The sequence below is a fragment of the Trachurus japonicus genome, chromosome 3, assembly GCF_045865225.1.
Source record: "Trachurus japonicus isolate A0001 chromosome 3, Traja_1.0".
Taxonomy (NCBI): domain Eukaryota; kingdom Metazoa; phylum Chordata; class Actinopteri; order Carangiformes; family Carangidae; genus Trachurus; species Trachurus japonicus.
The window spans coordinates 39,164,898-39,182,972 of record NC_140909.1 but is presented as its reverse complement, the minus strand read 5'-3'; the positions used below and the strand labels follow the sequence as shown (position 1 = coordinate 39,182,972).

The 18,075-nt window shown below is 40.5% G+C and overlaps 1 protein-coding gene across 2 annotated transcripts in view; it reads left to right on the top strand.

Moving 5' to 3' along the window:
• Positions 1-18,075, top strand: part of arnt2 (aryl-hydrocarbon receptor nuclear translocator 2) — a 98,493-nt gene that overhangs the window by 66,282 nt on the left and 14,136 nt on the right. For both annotated transcript variants that reach the window (XM_085772540.1, XM_085772534.1), the window contains 7 exons: positions 652-726; positions 2,914-3,065; positions 12,570-12,645; positions 12,988-13,114; positions 13,243-13,345; positions 13,480-13,618; positions 15,976-16,126. In XM_085772540.1, the coding sequence (XP_085628666.1) occupies positions 652-726; positions 2,914-3,065; positions 12,570-12,645; positions 12,988-13,114; positions 13,243-13,345; positions 13,480-13,618; positions 15,976-16,126 (823 nt within the window). The remainder of the gene's footprint in view (positions 1-651; positions 727-2,913; positions 3,066-12,569; positions 12,646-12,987; positions 13,115-13,242; positions 13,346-13,479; positions 13,619-15,975; positions 16,127-18,075) is intronic.

The following is an 18,075-nucleotide window of genomic DNA, read 5'->3' as shown; positions in this document are numbered from 1 at the left end:
CTGACAAACAGTCTCCATGACTTAGCACAACTCTGCGTTATCAGCCGTGCACAAGGTTTTTTTTTTTTTTTTTGTGCTGACAGTAGAAATAAGCAGACCAAGATGAAAACCACTTGTTTCCTACGCTGGTATGTTAAACACATTCCTGTGGCCAGTCAGCACGCGCCCGGGCTCGCAGCCTCCGCCACTACTCGACAACAAAACAAAGAGTTCCACATCTGTTGTCCTAGTATCATTCATAACTCATACATGTGCATCCTGTTTGGAGCTAAAAATATTCTGTTTCAGTTCCTGCAGACCTTGTTTTTCTTCTTCCCTGCAACACATTTATCTCTCTTCTCATATTAAATATCACTTACCTTTCACCTTTCCATAAAACATTTGCAGTCTGTGATTTGTCATTTTCTTACCTCGGCTAACTAACATTTAAACACTTGATGAATTATTCATTTCATTTCGAAATCAGAGGAAAATATAGAACTACTGAGTGTGAAGTCATGCTGGTTAATTTACCACAAAATGACATTCAGATCTAGAAAGTCAACAAAACACTCCAACTCATCCGTTAGCTTGCTGCTCCAGTCGCGTCTTCCTTTTTGTTTATGTATTGATTTGATTAAACAAACCCTTGACTGATTGTCTGTCCTTCAGGACCTGCTGGGAAAAGACATTCTGGAGTTCTGCCATCCTGAGGACCAGAGTCACCTCAGAGAAGGTTTCCAACAGGTAGGACCGGACTGTAGAGGAGTTTGTTGTTTCTTTAGCACATGTTAAAAAAAATTACCATATAAAAAAGACATAGTAAACATGCAAGGAAGTCCAAAAAAACCCCTCAAGGGGCTTGACAAGAGGACTTTTCTAAATAAGCATAAAGATGAACAAATGCAAGATGTTACACACAACACACACCCTCATGAATAACACACAAAGACACACACACATATCAAGCAGTCACAAACTTAAAACATATTTTTAAGATATTGATAGAGCAAAATATATTTCATATATTTCATTTTTTTAAGTGACACATGGGAAAGTTTAATCAAGTGGGGAGGAAGTGAATTCCATGTCTCGGAACCTCTGTAGGAGATCTGGAATTGAGATGAAACGGTTCAAGATTGGTCAGGGGGTGGGGGGCTGGGAAGCTGAAATGCTTTACGGGTTGGATAATAATGAAACTGAATGTTTGCAGAAAAGAAATTGTGGGTAAAAAAAGGTGGGAGGTGTTCCCATTTCCAAATTGAGCATTTTTGAGGTTATTCATCTGATAGATATCAGGATGCCAAGTTTAGGAAACAAAGGTAATGAGTGACTTCTTGGAGGAGAAGAGGCAACGATTCTAACTTCTCGTTTAACATCAAAGTGTCTTTAAATCCTGTAATTAAACAAGATAAGATACGACTAATCAGCATAAAAGCATCATTCCAAACATATGCTCACTGCCTCTCTCCTTCCCTGTGCGGACTGAAGTCCTTCATATTTGTGACGAGCTGCTCGAGCCTCCCTCAGCAGTTCATTTCAGAGTCATTTTAGATCCATTTCACACTTGGAAGAAGTGCAGCTCTTACATTACTCAGACTGACAGTGAGAGGAGAGATTGGCTCAGAGGGGGAGGATCGGGAGGATGGTAGTGACCAGCAGCCTGCTACAGAGAGAGCACATCAAACAGTAGAGACCAGGGCTGAAACAGCTCCATTCAGAACTCACAGGCTAGACATTTTCAAATAGTCTCTTCAAACAGCAAATCACTTGATGACCCCATTCAGGTTTATGTTGCAGTGTGGAGCGATGGGAGCTGGTAAATTAGTTCCAACAGGTGTCCATCAGGGCTAAGTCCATGGACCTCTTCTCTTCACTCTTTACATGAACAGCATTGGATGTGATATATACAGTATATACACACACTGTTGCCCATCAAGTTTTTTTCAGGATCATTCCTCTTTTTATTCCAATTCTAAAAGGTTTTTGTGGTTTAATTTCCACTGTGATATGTTTGTAAGAGATCATAAGAGTTTTAAGAAGTTATAGACTCTATCAAGAATAAATCACATTGTCACAATGATTTCATGGGAAGAGGTAAAAAAAAATTGCAGTGATATAACAGTGATATCAACTCCTGAAAAGAAGTTTGAAAATGTTATTTCAGTCAATCATTTCTCCCCTTTAATAATACCAATTGATGTTGTATAATATATCGTTGGAACACCTTGGAACATACTTGTGCTGTGCTATGTGGATACTGTATAGTGTACTACACTGATCTGCTTTACTGATGTAGAATTTGCTCTTAAACACATAGTAATTCCAGACAAATGTTTTGCTCCATCATAATAATCTAATCAGCTCTAAAAGTGGCAGAAATAATAAAAGGGTTGTGCTCTAACTGGATTGATGGAGGGTTATCCTTCAGAAATCATGTCTCAATTCTGAGAAATAATTAGAACAGACCAATAAAGATTTTAATTTAGGAATAAATTAAGAGTAAATCCAGTTTTCTTTTCCATTGTTCTGACCTTTTAACTTCAGTTTATAATTGATTCCTATTTGTTTTAATTGGATGTCCTCTGTTTACCAGGTATATTTATCTGTCTACTTGACGCCATTGTAAACAGCGGCTTCACTCTCAAGAATCTCCCAGAGTAAATAAATAAATATACAGTTGTTTTATTGACAAGCTGTGAAATGAGTTTCCTCCCCTGTGCTGCTGTGCTGAAACGGTTTAATGTGGACTTGATAACCTCACAGCTAATCAAATGTTTCACTCTCAGATGAACACGCTGGAAAGTCTCAACTACAAACCTGGAGGAAATGTTATTTTGATGAAGCACGGAGCTGTTGTTTCAATCTCACCTTCGTAATTAAGACCTGATGGTTAATCCTGCTAATGGGTGACCCCCCCCCCCCTCTGTGCAGGTGGTGAAGTTGAAGGGTCAGGTTCTGTCTGTGATGTACCGCTTCCGGATGAAGAACAGGGAGTGGATGTTGATCCGAACGAGCAGCTTCACCTTCCAAAACCCGTACTCTGATGAGATCGAGTACATCATCTGCACCAACACCAACGTCAAGTAGGTGCCGCACACACAGACACACACACACACACAATCAACCCTGCGCCAAACGGCGGCCACAGCAGCATTACTGAGGTCTGTCCCTCGGGGTGATGGGCTCTCGCTCACAGTCAGTAGCACTAAAGTTTCCCTTCATTGAAAACATAAAACTATAAAAGATTTCACTCCACCGTTCCACTGATTCTATTTGAAAGCTGTTTTTATTTTTCAATTCAATTCAATACAACTTTATTTATCCCGGAGGGCACCTCAGTTTGCACCAGTCCATTAACACATTCATTCACTCAGTCCACAACACACTCACTCCAGCATGCACACCTCAGCTCCACAACTCCCAGACATGCTCTAGCCATGCATCAAGTTATAGTTAAATGTCAAGCTGCAGAACAGTATACATGATCATAAAAGAAGCAGCACTAGAATTAATAATAAAGAAATGTTTTCGTAAATTGATCGAACAATATATATATATACTGTATATATAGAAAATCAGACAACTCATTAAAAAAATGATTAAGGTGACTACTGTCCAGGTTTTACAACAAGGGATAGAAGACTTGACATGAGGTTTCTCCTTTGGCCTTGTTTCTTTGGACAGAAGATTGATCTATATGAGCTTTCATGTCAACTGTTGTCACTTCACCCATCTCCAACAAGCTCGCTGATGTGCAGTAGAAACTGTAAAATAATTAATCATAACAACATAATGGACATTTCAGCGATACTTTGCAACAGACTAATGTCATAGTTTTATATTAGTTACACTGATTTTTGCTTATGCTTATAAAAAGATTGTTTCTATGCTCATACTGATGCTTTGCAATATGCAGACATTTATAGACCTTTTTTTACATTGTGACCTGTTGATGTCGCGCTGTTTAAATGAAGCATCGAGAAACAAATCTTCCATTCAGGGGTGGTCACAAAATGTATGGCTGATTAAATAATTTTAAAATATTTTTTCATTCATATATAAAATAGAAACAATCCGTCAATCAAATTAATTTGAACAGTCTGCATGATTATCATGCAATTGAAAGACATTGTTTAAATTGGCATTGGTATCAGTTTCCAAAGTCTGTTTATAAATGGCATATGGAATATATGAACCTATTTGAAAAGCTTACTATTGAATGCACAATAACACGGTACATTTATACAAGGCACTGGGACCAGTTTAATATAAAAATAATATTTTTAAAAAAAACTATTTTATAATATATATATATATACTAGGGGGTCCTGATCTCATTATTCTTGCCATGATATTCTGTAGGTCTATATGTATGATTTTAGTCACCGAGTCACCAAGTTACCAAACTGGCGTGGTCAAGGAAACAGGCTCAGTGCCTCACGGGAAAATACCAGTCAATCATGCACTGGTGCTTTTTGCACCGTGAGTCGGTGTGAAGAACACATCCCTTCATGTGAATGTGCACTCAGCTGTCATCATCAGTTGAGGACGGCTGCGAGCCCAACCAATTACTAATGTAAACACACGGCTAATAGCTCTCAGTCACGTGGGGTGCGTGTGTGGATGTGTGTGTTACCAGCATGAATCACTGCCAGCAGCTCCCTCAGGCGCAGTATTAACAGAATATGTGTTAGATTTATGAGCTCGCTATAAAAAAAAAATGAATCTCGTTTATCAGAAAACTACAAAGTTCAGGAGCAGATGGCTTTTTCTGCAGGTTCTGCTCCACATCGGCAGTGTCTGAGCGCCGCCTCTTTGTACGGGTCTGCATGCGTGCACATGTTAAGTCGTGTATGTTTTGTCCAATGTGAAAGCACTGCAGGCCTTATCCTGTTGAAAGTGCACATTAATCTGTTGAATTGGTGCAGCAGCAGCAGCAGCTCAGTGTGCACAGTGAACATCTGTGTGTGCTCAGGTGCTGCATGTTTGGACGCCGCTTGTGTCACATTTGTGAGCATCCTCTGGTTATATGCAGTCTGCTCACTACAGAGGAAGCAGGTTGATGTATTGGCCCTGGAAGTATTCATGTGCTTCACAGGACATGCATTATAGGGTTGAGCGACTGGGTGATATATCAACTGTAAGCGATTGGCTGAGTCCATCACGGATGGTTGATTTTGGGTCCTTCAGAATTCAACTTGGTAAATAATTAACCTTTAAAGAGCAATTTAAACAGGGACAAACAGTTAGAGTTGGGTTGTAATTTCACTGTCTGTCCATACCCTCATCTTCTATCTGAACACACACTGCAGTACCAACTGACACAACAGTCTTTTATTGTACTTTATCTTCAGTTCAGTTTTACAATTTTTTTGTAGGCTAATTGATTAAGCTATTTCAGCACTGCTTAAACGATCTCTTCAGCTAATTCAGGGGAATTTTGAAACTTCTTCAACAATGTGTTTTTATTACATTTGAGTTTGTTCACATCATGAAGGCTTTTCCAACTTTTCTATTATTCAACAGTTTAGCTTTTGAACAGTTTTTGTTTCAACTGTTCAGCTCTTTTCTCAACTATTTCAGGAAATGCAGTCTTCACCTTACACATCATAAATGTAATTTAACCTCCTGCTTACAAGTTCTATTTAAAATCTCCTGCTATGTTCATCAACTGTTCAGCTTGGATTGCAGGATTTTTAACATTATTTTCTCCCATGTTAACATTTCTGCTACTTTTAGCTCTTCTAAAGCCATTCATCTCGCAGGTTGCAAGTTATACTTTTCAGCCATAGCATCAGCCTTTTCAACATTGCTTTAGCAATTTCCTCAGCTTTTTCAGCATTGTTTCAGCAATGGCATTCAACTGTCTTCAGCATTCACACGCATTTTCCTTTTGGAAATGCCTAAGTTTAAGTTTAAATTAATATTGTCTGTCCATAACTTCATCTTCCATCTGAACACACACTGCGGTGGCAACAACTTTGTCAATCAATCAAATTTGATATAAAAGTAGGCTACTTTATAGTTTGATTGAAAAGTAAAAACAGCATAAGAATTAAATCAAAAAGGACATGGAGACCAATCCATTCTGCACTGCAATTTTTAGCCAAGAAGGCTTTTTCTGGGGAATTTTTCTGTATACAGAAAAAACTGAAATAGCAGCACTCACAAAGTAAACTTGAAATATTTATTTAACGCACAGCAGTGCCTGACGGACGCGTTTCAGCCCTTGGCTTTCTTCAGCGTATGATTGCTGAATGGGTGTGACCCATATATATAACCTCTCGGACTTCCCTCGAAAACACCAGCTGATAATCAATCAATCAAAACACTTAGTCAACAAATAATCATCATCACATGACACAGAAGATTATGCTACAAGTGGCCAATAGGTATTTGAAAACCTACACCATACTTAATAAGATGGCCACACTACATAAAGTCACATATTGGATCAATATCACGTGGTGAACAATACAAGATCAAATATGTCAGATCTAATGCATCGCATAGTAAACACTAAGTGTCAAACACCTTGGAATAATACTTAGATAAGAATAATAGGTTAAAAACGGTATACAAATATTAAAAAGAAACGAAAAAAATCGAAAAAAACGGGAAATACATGTAAATCCACCAGAGTCCTCTAAACAGGGATCCTTAGTGGTGACCCATGAAAAACTATCTAACACTCAAAATCAGGCAGATGAAGCTGCATACTCACATTGTTCAACACCTGCATGCAGACAAACAAAACCACATACAAACAATGCTCAATGCGTGTACGCAGACCTGTTCGCTGGTCATAGAACATCCACATAATTAGTTACAATATTCACAAAATTCATAAATACCTAGAAAAATTTACACAACATTCATAAGAAACAGGACAAAGACAGCTCTTCATTTAAGCCTCTGGGAAATTCGGTCTGTAAGTGATGTATCCAGTAAGCTTCTCTCTGTAGAAGTTTCTTCTCTCTGTCCCCTCCTCTCGGGGATGGTCTAACTGTCTCTATCCCCATAAACCGTAGGCTGCAAACACCGTGGCCGGCCTGATTAAAATGTCTGGCAACCGGAGATTTTTCATCCCCATTTCTTATGTTGCTTTTATGTTCTGATATTCTAATCCTCAGTTCTCTTTTTGTTTTACCAACATAATATAGACCACAAGGGCATTTTAATAGGTAAACCACATGTGTGGACCGACATGTGACTCTGTCCCTGATTTTTAATTTTTTTTCCCGTGTGGGGATGCAAGAAATGGTCCCCTTTTATGATCGCATTGCAGCTTATACAATTCAAACAGGGAAAATTGCCCGGGGTGGGGGAACTCAAGAAATGACTAGGTTTAACATAAAGATCTGTTTTAACGAGTTTGTCACTTAAGTTGTGTGATCGTTTTGTGGCAAAAACCGGATGGTTAGTAAACTCTTGACGCACCACAGGATCACTGGATAAAATGTGCCAGTGTTTTTTAACTATCTGTTTTACTGGCAGAGAAATGGGAGAAAACGTAGTGGATAGAATCAGGGGCCGTTTTTTAGGAGGAGGGGGGTTGGACATCAGCAGACTGTCCCTATCTTTTGATCGGACCCTGGACAGACTTGCATTCAACAGGCTCCGATCATATCCCTTCTCTTGGAACCGGATGCACATCACTTCTGCCTGTTTTTCAAATTCTTCATCGGAGCTGCAAATCCTCTTTACTCTTAGCAGCTGACTATAAGGTAAACTCTTTTTCAGACTATGTGGATGGTAGCTCGAAAAGTGCAAGTAATTGTTCAGTCTTCTTTCTAAAAACAGAGGTCTGTAACATATCAAATTTGTTAACATTCACATCCAAAAACGATACAGTTTCTCTGTCAGCCTCCAGAGTGAAAGAGATGGTAGGAACACGAGAGTCAAGATATGTTTTGAACAGTTCAAGTTCTTCTCTTGTGCCAGTAAACACAAAAAAGATATCATCGATATATCTAAACCAGCATTTCACAAGATCAACAAATGGATTGTTATGATATACATGGTCTTCTTCAAACTTCCCCATAAATAAGTTTGCGTAATTAGGGCTGAACGGGCTGCCCATAGAGACCCCCTGCTGTTGTAAATAGAAAGTGTTGTCAAACCTGAAGTAATTCTTAGTGAGGACCACTCCAGACAATTCTAACAACAGCTCAGTGGCTGGTACTTGTCGTTCCCTTGAATTTAAATAATAGTGAAGAGCTTCCAGTCCCTCTTTGTGGGGCACATTCGTGTATAAGCTCGCAATGTCCATAGTACACAGCCAATCGGAGTCAATGATGCCACTCACAGATTTCAACTTCCTTAGAAAATCTGAGGTATCACGTACATAAGAAAGTAAATTCGTTACCAGAGGTTTAATATGAAAATCTACAAATTGGGAGATGGGAGATAGGCTCCGTTAAAGACCCAATCCCCGATACGATGGGGCGCCCCGGAACAGGTTCCTGGCAGCTTTTGTGTATTTTAGGTAACATATAAAAAATAGGACGTATGGGATGGTCCTGCATCATGAATTTGTGTTCATCTTGTGATATAAGTTGATTAGTGACTGACATGTCAAGAATATTTCTAATTTCACCAGAGAATTTCAATGTGGGATCATAGCTCAAGGGTGTGTAAAAGTCAGCATTACTTAATTGATTCATAATTTCAGTGCTATAGGAGTCTTTGTTTTGTAACACAATTGCGCCTCCTTTATCTGCCTTACGTATCACAATAGATTCATCCTTAGAAAGGACCTGAAGAGCCCGTCTCTCTTGTGGTGCTAAGTTAGAATGACATTTATTCACATCAGGCAATGAAAATAATACAGAGACATCATTTTCCACCAGCCGGCAAAATGTCTGTAAAGAAACATTCGTTGCTGGGGGAACGAATGAACTCTTAGGTTTAAATTTTCTGTCCATGCGTACCTCAGTCTCACTCACCCCGTCTGGCCGTGACACGTTCCTGGGGAGCACGCTGCGCTCCGGGCCATAATTGGGGGAATTGTGTGTAGAGTCTTTACAGAAAAAAGATTTCAATTTGAGTGTACGAAAAAACTTGAACAGTTCAATCTTTGTAGTGAAAGAGTCAGCCTCTTTCGAGGGCACAAAAGACAGTCCTCTAGACAACACAGAAGTTTCATATTTGTCAAGTTGCCTCTTTGACAAATTAATTATGTTGGAGGCCGTTGGTTTCGAGTATGCAGCTTCATCTGCCTGATTTTGAGTGTTAGATAGTTTTTCATGGGTCACCACTAAGGATCCCTGTTTAGAGGACTCTGGTGGATTTACATGTATTTCCCGTTTTTTTCGATTTTTTTCGTTTCTTTTTAATATTTGTATACCGTTTTTAACCTATTATTCTTATCTAAGTATTATTCCAAGATGTTTGACACTTAGTGTTTACTATGCGATGCATTAGATCTGACATATTTGATCTTGTATTGTTCACCACGTGATATTGATCCAATATGTGACTTTATGTAGTGTGGCCATCTTATTAAGTATGGTGTAGGTTTTCAAATACCTATTGGCCACTTGTAGCATAATCTTCTGTGTCATGTGATGATGATTATTTGTTGACTAAGTGTTTTGATTGATTGATTATCAGCTGGTGTTTTCGAGGGAGGTCCGAGAGGTTATATATATGGGTCACACCCATTCAGCAATCATACGCTGAAGAAAGCCAAGGGCTGAAACGAGTCCGTCAGGCACTGCTGTGCGTTAAATAAATATTTCAAGTTTACTTTGTGAGTGCTGCTATTTCAGTTTTTTCTGTATTTTGATTTTTGAGCCGGCACCCAGTTTTATTTTTACATTAGAGTCGAGCACGCCATTCCCTTTGTTCTCGGAATTTTTCTGTATGCCTTTTGTAGGTTGGTAGAGGTCCACAGATGGCAATCAGATTTTTGTTGCTTTAAGGGAGTTGAGAAGGGCTTTAAAATGTTCTTTTAAAGCTTCAGACTTAAGTTTTGTTGTGTCATTGCTGCCAACCACAGTACTTTAAAAACATCTCACAGAGTTTGCATTTTCGGGCCCTCTTACTCTTACTTTATCCTCCCCTCTTGTATGCAGAGGAGCAGCGACAGGTTGTCTTTTTGCCTGGTAGTCGGAGTCATGTCCGAAAGAAGCTCAATTTTGCTGTTTTGCTTGACTTTGAGCGGATATTAAAATGTCTTTAAAACAAGGGAAAATCACCAAACACTCATCAGTTTAGGAGTCAGACTTTTGGTCTCCTGGCTCCCGGTTTATTCAACTTCAAAACCAAAACAATTCCAGTGATTCCAAGTGAATCTGTATTTTGTCACAACCAGCTCTTCCATGATTGCACTCGTTGAAAACAGCATGTGGAAGAATTGGTCAGTCTGGATTTAATTTTAGTTCAGAGCGTCTGCTTGTGTGTTAAGTGAAAACAGAGGCAAGAAAAACGATTAGCCGGGAGTTTGGAGGAGTCAGCCGCTGCCAGGACGGTGACAGCAGAGCAGCCCACTCTGAGCCTCAGTGTCACTCTGCAGGAACCTGTGGGCAACATCACAGAAGCCGTGCCCAGATTTATGTTCAGAATGTGGCTAAGACCAGAACCAAAACTAGAGGAAGAGAACATATTGCACCCCCATCTGTCAGATACAAGGAAACAAGACTCCACATCAGAGTGCATCACTGTCACTGAATGGTACTTGTCATGTTCAGAGCTGATGTCTTTATCCATTGTATCCATGTTGTAACATGGGCCAGAGGAGCTGCTTTGCAATGATCACGATAACTGAGACAGTACAAACTAAATAGTGATAGAAATGTATTTGGTAAAGTCATGATAAGGGATGCTTGGCCCTGAAATTGTCATGATTGAATTATAACCAAAGACAATGCATAATATTTAGTGATTACTACTATATAATTTGATTCATAGGAGTTATATGTTGTCTGTAATTATAGTTGACATGATGAACTTATGGCATTGTGATCACTTATTTTAAATAAGCTGTGTCTCAGCTGTGTAACTGGCAATATGTGTCATATTTAGTTTCATTCCATTCTCTGTAGAAAATACAATTATAAAATCTTGTTGTGCAATATCATAAATTCCCCAAATCTTTCAGACCTCCCATCTGCTCTTCTCAGTTAAAATGTTGTCATTTATTAACAATGTTCTGCTTATTTTGATTGTTAAATTAATTTTACAATTCAAATGAATTCACTCCAGGCCCAGGGAGTACGTGTTGTAGTGCACGGCTGTTTGGCCCCTGCTGCTCTGATAAGGTCTCTGTTTGAGCCTGCTTATCTTCAAATGGAAAAGGTTTCCCCTTTCCCATCGCCCAAGTCAGAACTGATACGGTTTGGTCACCAAATGTAACACTTTCCACCTTCTACAGTCCGCTCAGTGACATGACAAGTTGTTAGGTGCTGAATTTGAAAGCTTTGAAAGTTTGAATTGTGGGTAACTGTTTTGCTGATGTGTCCGGTGGTTGCTCCAGTCCAGTCTATATCCGTGCCTGACAGACTTGTTGTGCCTAAACTTGTTGAGACTAAATAAAAAGAATGTCTTTCTCAGGCTCTGGTGATTTACCTGGTGGAGCTTGAGCCATTTGGAAACACAGCCAGGAACTAAACATCCACACACTCCATAAAACTGTTCAGGCTCAAGTAAAACCTACAGAAATATTGTTTTCCCCCTTATCTTTCAGGGCTTCTCTAAAAACCTGTTTCATATCTACTATAATATTTTTTGTCTCTGAGAAATAATTTGCATAACAATGTAAATGTAGCTGCTGCGAATATAAACGTGATGCAGGTGTTGTGGAATTAGAATTAGAAACTTGTGCTCACAAATTAATGTCTCACTCCACCAACATCTGCCCAGGTCTGTAAACGTTTTATCAAGGCCAGAGATTTACAAGCAGCACCAACAGCTGTTCACTACTGCACCGTCTCCTTCATCACGCTTGTCATCTCAGAGATGGACTCACAGTCGTTTGATACACTCCTTCATCCATGGAGTCCTGACTCTCTCTTCACTTTACTTGACATCTGATGAGATGTAGTTTTATTTCAGTCAGGATTCAGGAAGCTCTTTGGCTGCCATCACCAGAATCTGCGTCATCTCTGTTGTGTTCCTCATGTGGAGGCTCATATTTTATAAAAGCATCAGCCAAAGTCAGCTCTCCAAAAATTATCCCAAATTGATACTGAAATATCAGCGTCATGCTGAGTTGATGCATCAGTAACCTCTCGCACTGTGTGCACTCTCCATTCCCAGGGACCATGATTCAAACCAGGGCTTATTTTTCTGATGGAGACTATAATGGAAAACATTCACAGATGATGTTTTTTTCAAAAACAAAATTTAGACTATAGCAATCTTAGAAAAATGTGAAAAATGGGTGAATGTTGTTTTAATGCATTTCTTTTCCCTGAGTTCATTGGTTGATGTCAGTGTGTATTCCACTGTTTCTCAGAATTACTCATCATCTACTGGAGGGTTATTGTACAGTCATCAGATGACATTATATTTAAAATGAATGCAGATGGGAGTCAGTGATGTGGAGATGCTGACAGTAAACGTGGCGTGTTGTGTCGTTGCAGGCAGCTCCAGCAGCAGCAGCAGGCAGAGTTGGAGGTTCACCAGAGAGATGGACTGACTGCCTACGACCTCTCCCAGGTAACCCACTGCCTCCTTACAGCCTCCTCACAGCCTCCTCACAGCCTCCTCACAGCCTCCTTACAGCCCTCCTGAGCTGGAAGTTGCCTTCAGATTTCTATGATGTCTAGTTGAAATAAGTGGATGTAATGACTACATCATCTAATCTGAAAGCCGGAAAGCTTCAGAGAAAGCTGTGTGTGAAATGACCTTGTATTAACATCCTGCAAAACATGAAAAATGTTAAGTTTTTTTGCAGTCGGATGTGATTTTGTGCAATTTATTTGAAGCTCCACGAGCTGCGTGAATGACTGTAAGAGATTTATTGTGCTTGTGTGGATTCAATCCCCCACCCTCCTTTAGGTACCTGTGGCCAGTGTCAGCAGTGGAGGAGTCCATGAGGCAGGGAAGAACATCGACAAGACAGAAGCCCTGTTCTCCCAGGAGAGAGACCCACGCTTCGCTGAGATGTACACTGGCATCTCTGGCTGTACGACACACTCACTCACACACACACACACACACACACACAGAGTGAAAGTAAAGCTTCATATTTCTTTTTATTACCTGTCTCCGCTGTTATTTCTATTACGCTGACCCCATTGTGTTTATGTGCAGCGGGAGATAAGAAGATGATGGTTCCCTCCTCTACAGCTGGAGGCCAGCAGCTCTACTCCCAGAGCTCTCCCTTCCAGCAGGGACACTCCGGAAAAAGCTTCAGGTGCGTGACAGTGATGTGGACTCACCTGCTCTGATGTTTGTCATGATAGCAGTGTGTGTCTTTGGGGAGTAGTGTATCCTGACAAAGTATGCATGTGTGTGTCTGTGTGTTTGTGTGTTTGTTTGTGTACACAGTTCCTCTGTGATCCATGTTCCTGGTGTGAACGACATTCAGCCATCAGGCTCATCCAATCAGAATCTAGCTCAGATTTCCAGACAGCTCAACCCAGGCCAGGTGGCATGGTCAGGAAACCGACCCCCTTTCTCTGGACAGGTAACACACACACACATACACATACACACTTGCACAAATAGTGTTTATTACACAAGTGAAACCTTGTCTCAATGATAAAGTCACCAATCTCCACAGTTGCCATGTTTGCCAAACTCATTTCCTCTGCTCCTCCTGCGTCCTCCACTCCCGTCCCCGGTGTCTGTTAACAGATGGACTTGTCTTTTCGCCATATTTTGTGTGTGTCTGTATGTGTGTGCGTTTCACAATCTAGCTAAGGGAATGTGCTGAGGATAGGTCTCTTAACAGCCTCATCTGTCTTCCACACACACACACACACACACTAGTCAGGTCACTCCAGTCGACTGGCTCTAACTGCATCACAATCACTGGAGCCAGATGATATGAGAGAAAACTTCTACATGGTTTCCATGTGACCTGGAAACCTGGAAGTTCTCCAGTGCAGTTGCCTAATATTGGAAAAGCCCATTTGCTCCGAATGTTCTCAAAAACAATGAGTGGACCTGGAAGACTTCTTACTGTGCCACAAAAGCATCCGGTTGTTATGGCACCAGGACGGGTTTGTTTTGGTCGGACATGATGTTTGAAGTAAAAGACGCATCAGTCTGGAAAATGACGTCTTGAATACCAAAACACTCTGCACGCACATTAACCACTGAGCTGAGTTAATAGCCACAGGCCTGCAGCTCCTGCTGTGTGCTGCTCCTCCTCCACTGCAAGACCACACATGATTGTTTAACCAGTTTTTGCCACAAGTCAATGAAGTGTCATCCAGCAAGACAGCGTGTTGGCAAATCGAAAACAGGCAACCATTCACTCCAGGTAGATTATTCTGAAGTCTGGAAGACCACTGTAATGTTGTGGCCTTAAAACAAAACAAACATTTGGAGCCGTGCCTTGTCAAAATTAAGTCAAAATCAATATGACTGAACTGTATGAAAGGCTATAGGGCTTTTAATTTGAAGCGCCAGATACAGGAAGTCGTGACACTCACTCACTGTCAGTTTTGTTTTGTTTTTTACACGGCACGGTAGGTCGCTTTTTATCAAGCAACTTTTTCCGATGTTGTTCCAGACGTTTCTGGTTTGGAGACTCCGACATGAAAGCACGCATCGCTGCTGTTTTCAACGATTGGCGGGTGCTGCTGTGAGCCCCGTCCCCGTCCAAAGAGCTCACCGGCCGTCAGTCTCACAGTGGTGTCACGGAGCTGTGCCATAGATCCATGAACAGTCCCCGCTGCAGTCAGATTGTTGAATCTCGACTTTAGATTAGTCGACTAATTGCCATAAATGACGACTATTGGTCGACCAAGAGAATCTTTTGTCGGGGGCAGCCCTAGTACACACACATTAGAGTTCTTAGTTTCAGCCTGAGCCTGAACCCAGCCAGAAAAAGCTGGGTTCATATCAGGCTTTCGAGGAAAGAAAGTCTGTGTCACAGCGGTGTGTGGGCAGACAGTGATCGCCTGCACTCAGCCTCTTCAAGACTTTCTCCACTGTTAAAATGTATATTTGTGACCAATGGGAGATAGAGAGGTCTCCGCTCCATGCCAGAACCATGGATAGAGCTGCAGTGTTTTTACCTGGCAGTCACTGTGACTCCCCTCTCTCTGGCATGTTTATCTTGACCTCTTTTTTGTTTTGATTATCTATCTGGTACACAATACCACCCTTGTGGCGCTGGCGGCTCAGGTTCAATATTGTATCTGATGATCTTGGGCGAGTCAGGCTCAGCTTCAACTCACATGTACAACACGTGTATACACATTTAGTGCGTTTAGGGATGCAGTAACCACACTTAAACACATCAAGCAGAGGAGCTGGGATCAAAACACTGACCTTCTGACAACCTGAACATAGACAGATGCTTTATATTTCTGCAAACTGCAAACTGCTTCTAGAAACTGCTGATTAGAAACTGATACATAAACGCTGTACAACAGCTGGATCAGGCTCAAAAGCAACTCTCTTTCACTGTGTGAAAAAATGGATTTTAAAGGTCCAGTGTGTAATTTTTGTCAAGGTTAATTGGCAAAATCTGATATACTACCCATGAATATACTGTATTTGTATAAGTGTATAATTGCTATAGAATAAAATCTGTTTGGTTTTTGTAGCCTTATAAGAGAGAGAGCAGGTTTAAGAGTTTCACGTTCATAAATAAACAATAAAATGATTTAATAGATAAATACCATAATAAATCGGAATGCTAGATGTCACTGTTTTGCCTTTATTTTACACACTGGACCTTTAACTGTTAATTACAACGAATGTTCAAATTTCAAACTTGAGTTTTTCTTGTTTCAAAAAGAATACAATATAATCAACTTTGTTGTTCATATAGTAGAGTGATATTCAACCAGTATCTTTGCTCTCCAGTCCAGTAAAGCCCAGTCCAGTCCGTTCGGCATCGGTTCTGGCCACAGCTACCAGACGGACCCAGCCTCCTACAGTCCCCTGTCATCACCCGCCACGTCCTCTCCCAGCGGCAACGCCTACTCAGGACTGACCAACCGCAGCACAGCTTTTGGTAAGTCTCACTCTTTTATCCTGGTTTATTTCATATGGTGCTCTGTTACCGTCCCACCTGTGTGCAAACAGAACATATTAAGAATAGAATCATAAAACGCCTCTAGTAAAGTTTCCATTCTTAGAAGCTCTTAGGAGTTTGGGCCAAAACTTCCAAAAAATCAATAGCACTATTAATATTGCGTGTGGTCACCATGGCAACAGGAGCATCAAAGGAAGCTGAGGCAGCAAAAAAAAAGAGATCAACTTTTTTCCAGACTGAATGAAGACGACATGTTGCAGGGGCTAAGCAGCTCAGCCAACATGTCTGCTCCTGCAGGTGAGCACAGCGGCTGATCCTGAACCAGATCTGCTTTCAAAGTGTTGGTTTAGCCGTGTTCTCTGTGTCTCAGGTCTACAGGATGTCACGCTCATATTTCTTTGGCAAACGATGAAAGTCAGCTTTGTTGCACAGATTTACATGTGCAATGTCACAATGGTAACAGCGGCTTATCTGTTCCACCTACCATGTGGATTAGTCTATAGAAGTTGTGCCAGAAAATATATTTTACACCATGTGTGTGTTTTTTACACCTGGTTTCACATCATGGCAGCACCCTGAGTAGGTTTCTGTGTATTTAAACAGTCACAGAGATGCAGGAATAAGAGGAGACACCAAAGTGAGTCACTCATCACATCTAAAACCTCCTTTCCCCACACTCTCACCAAACGCCTTGTTGGGGTCTGGTCTTACTTCCTGGAAATATCGACATCAATAAGTTCTTTAATCCCGCCCACCTGCAATTTGGACCATGACCTCACCGCCCCCTGTGAGCTTGACACGCCCCCACAACACACGAAGAAATAAACATTGTAATACTGCGTTCAACTCAGAACTCAGGTTTTTCTGACTTTCTACTTGAAAAAGTGCAATCGAACGCCACCTCATGTTGGGGTTCCCCCTCGGACTCGGAGAAATAAATCTACCCCAACTTCTCTGAAGTTTTTACAAAGCATTACAAAGCATTTTATAATATAACACATGTACATGGGCTGTTTTCTATTATAATATTACAAAGAAATGAATAATTAACCAAGTTCATCTTAATGTATAAAAAAAAAAAACATAAACATAAACAAAAGAAGGTCGTTTCCAGTGCTTCCAGATGTCTTTGAATTTAGCCTGCTGAAGCCTCTTTGAAGAAGTGATTCTTTCCATCACAAATATATGGTAAATGATAATCATACCATTCATCAACAGATGGGATGTCTGGCTTAAGCCATTTCTTTATGATTGCTTTTCAAGCAGCTAAACTCAGTATTCCAAATTAATATTCAGTTTATAGTAACTGAGCGTACAAGCCCAAAAAGAAGTTTGTCCCAGTTAAATGTAATGTCAGTTCCAAATATAGTCACTAGTTCTGAATAAACCTTGCTCCAGAGAATGTTTATTTTTGGACAAGTGGTAGTGATTGGCTTCCTGAGAAAGACACATCCTTCAGCAGCTGGAAGAATGAAATGCATTTTTAATGCCAAAATTCATTAAAATGTTATGAAAATTACAATTACTTACGGTTACAGATGGTGTGGAACACAGTAAATTCATGTTGTTATTTCTCTCTGATTTTCATTATCTTAAAATGCTTCTTTTTTAAATAGTTTGTGTGCCCTCTGTAATGGTTTAGTGCCTTAGCTGAAGCACTTTGAATGCAAAGTTCGTCCTGGTCTGCCATGTTTTTGGTCATACTGGTATGGTGCGTCTCGAACGCTTTGAAGTTGAAACTGTTTTCAACTGGGAAATTCCAATCTGCAAGTTGTCTCGAACACAGCAACAGCAGATCAGCTGGCTCACTATCCTGCTCGCTCTCTCTTAGTTACTCACTCAACCTCACACGATTGGCTGATAACACCACACACACCTGTGTATTTACATTGTAGTATGAGATCTGATACCACACAGGTGAATACCAG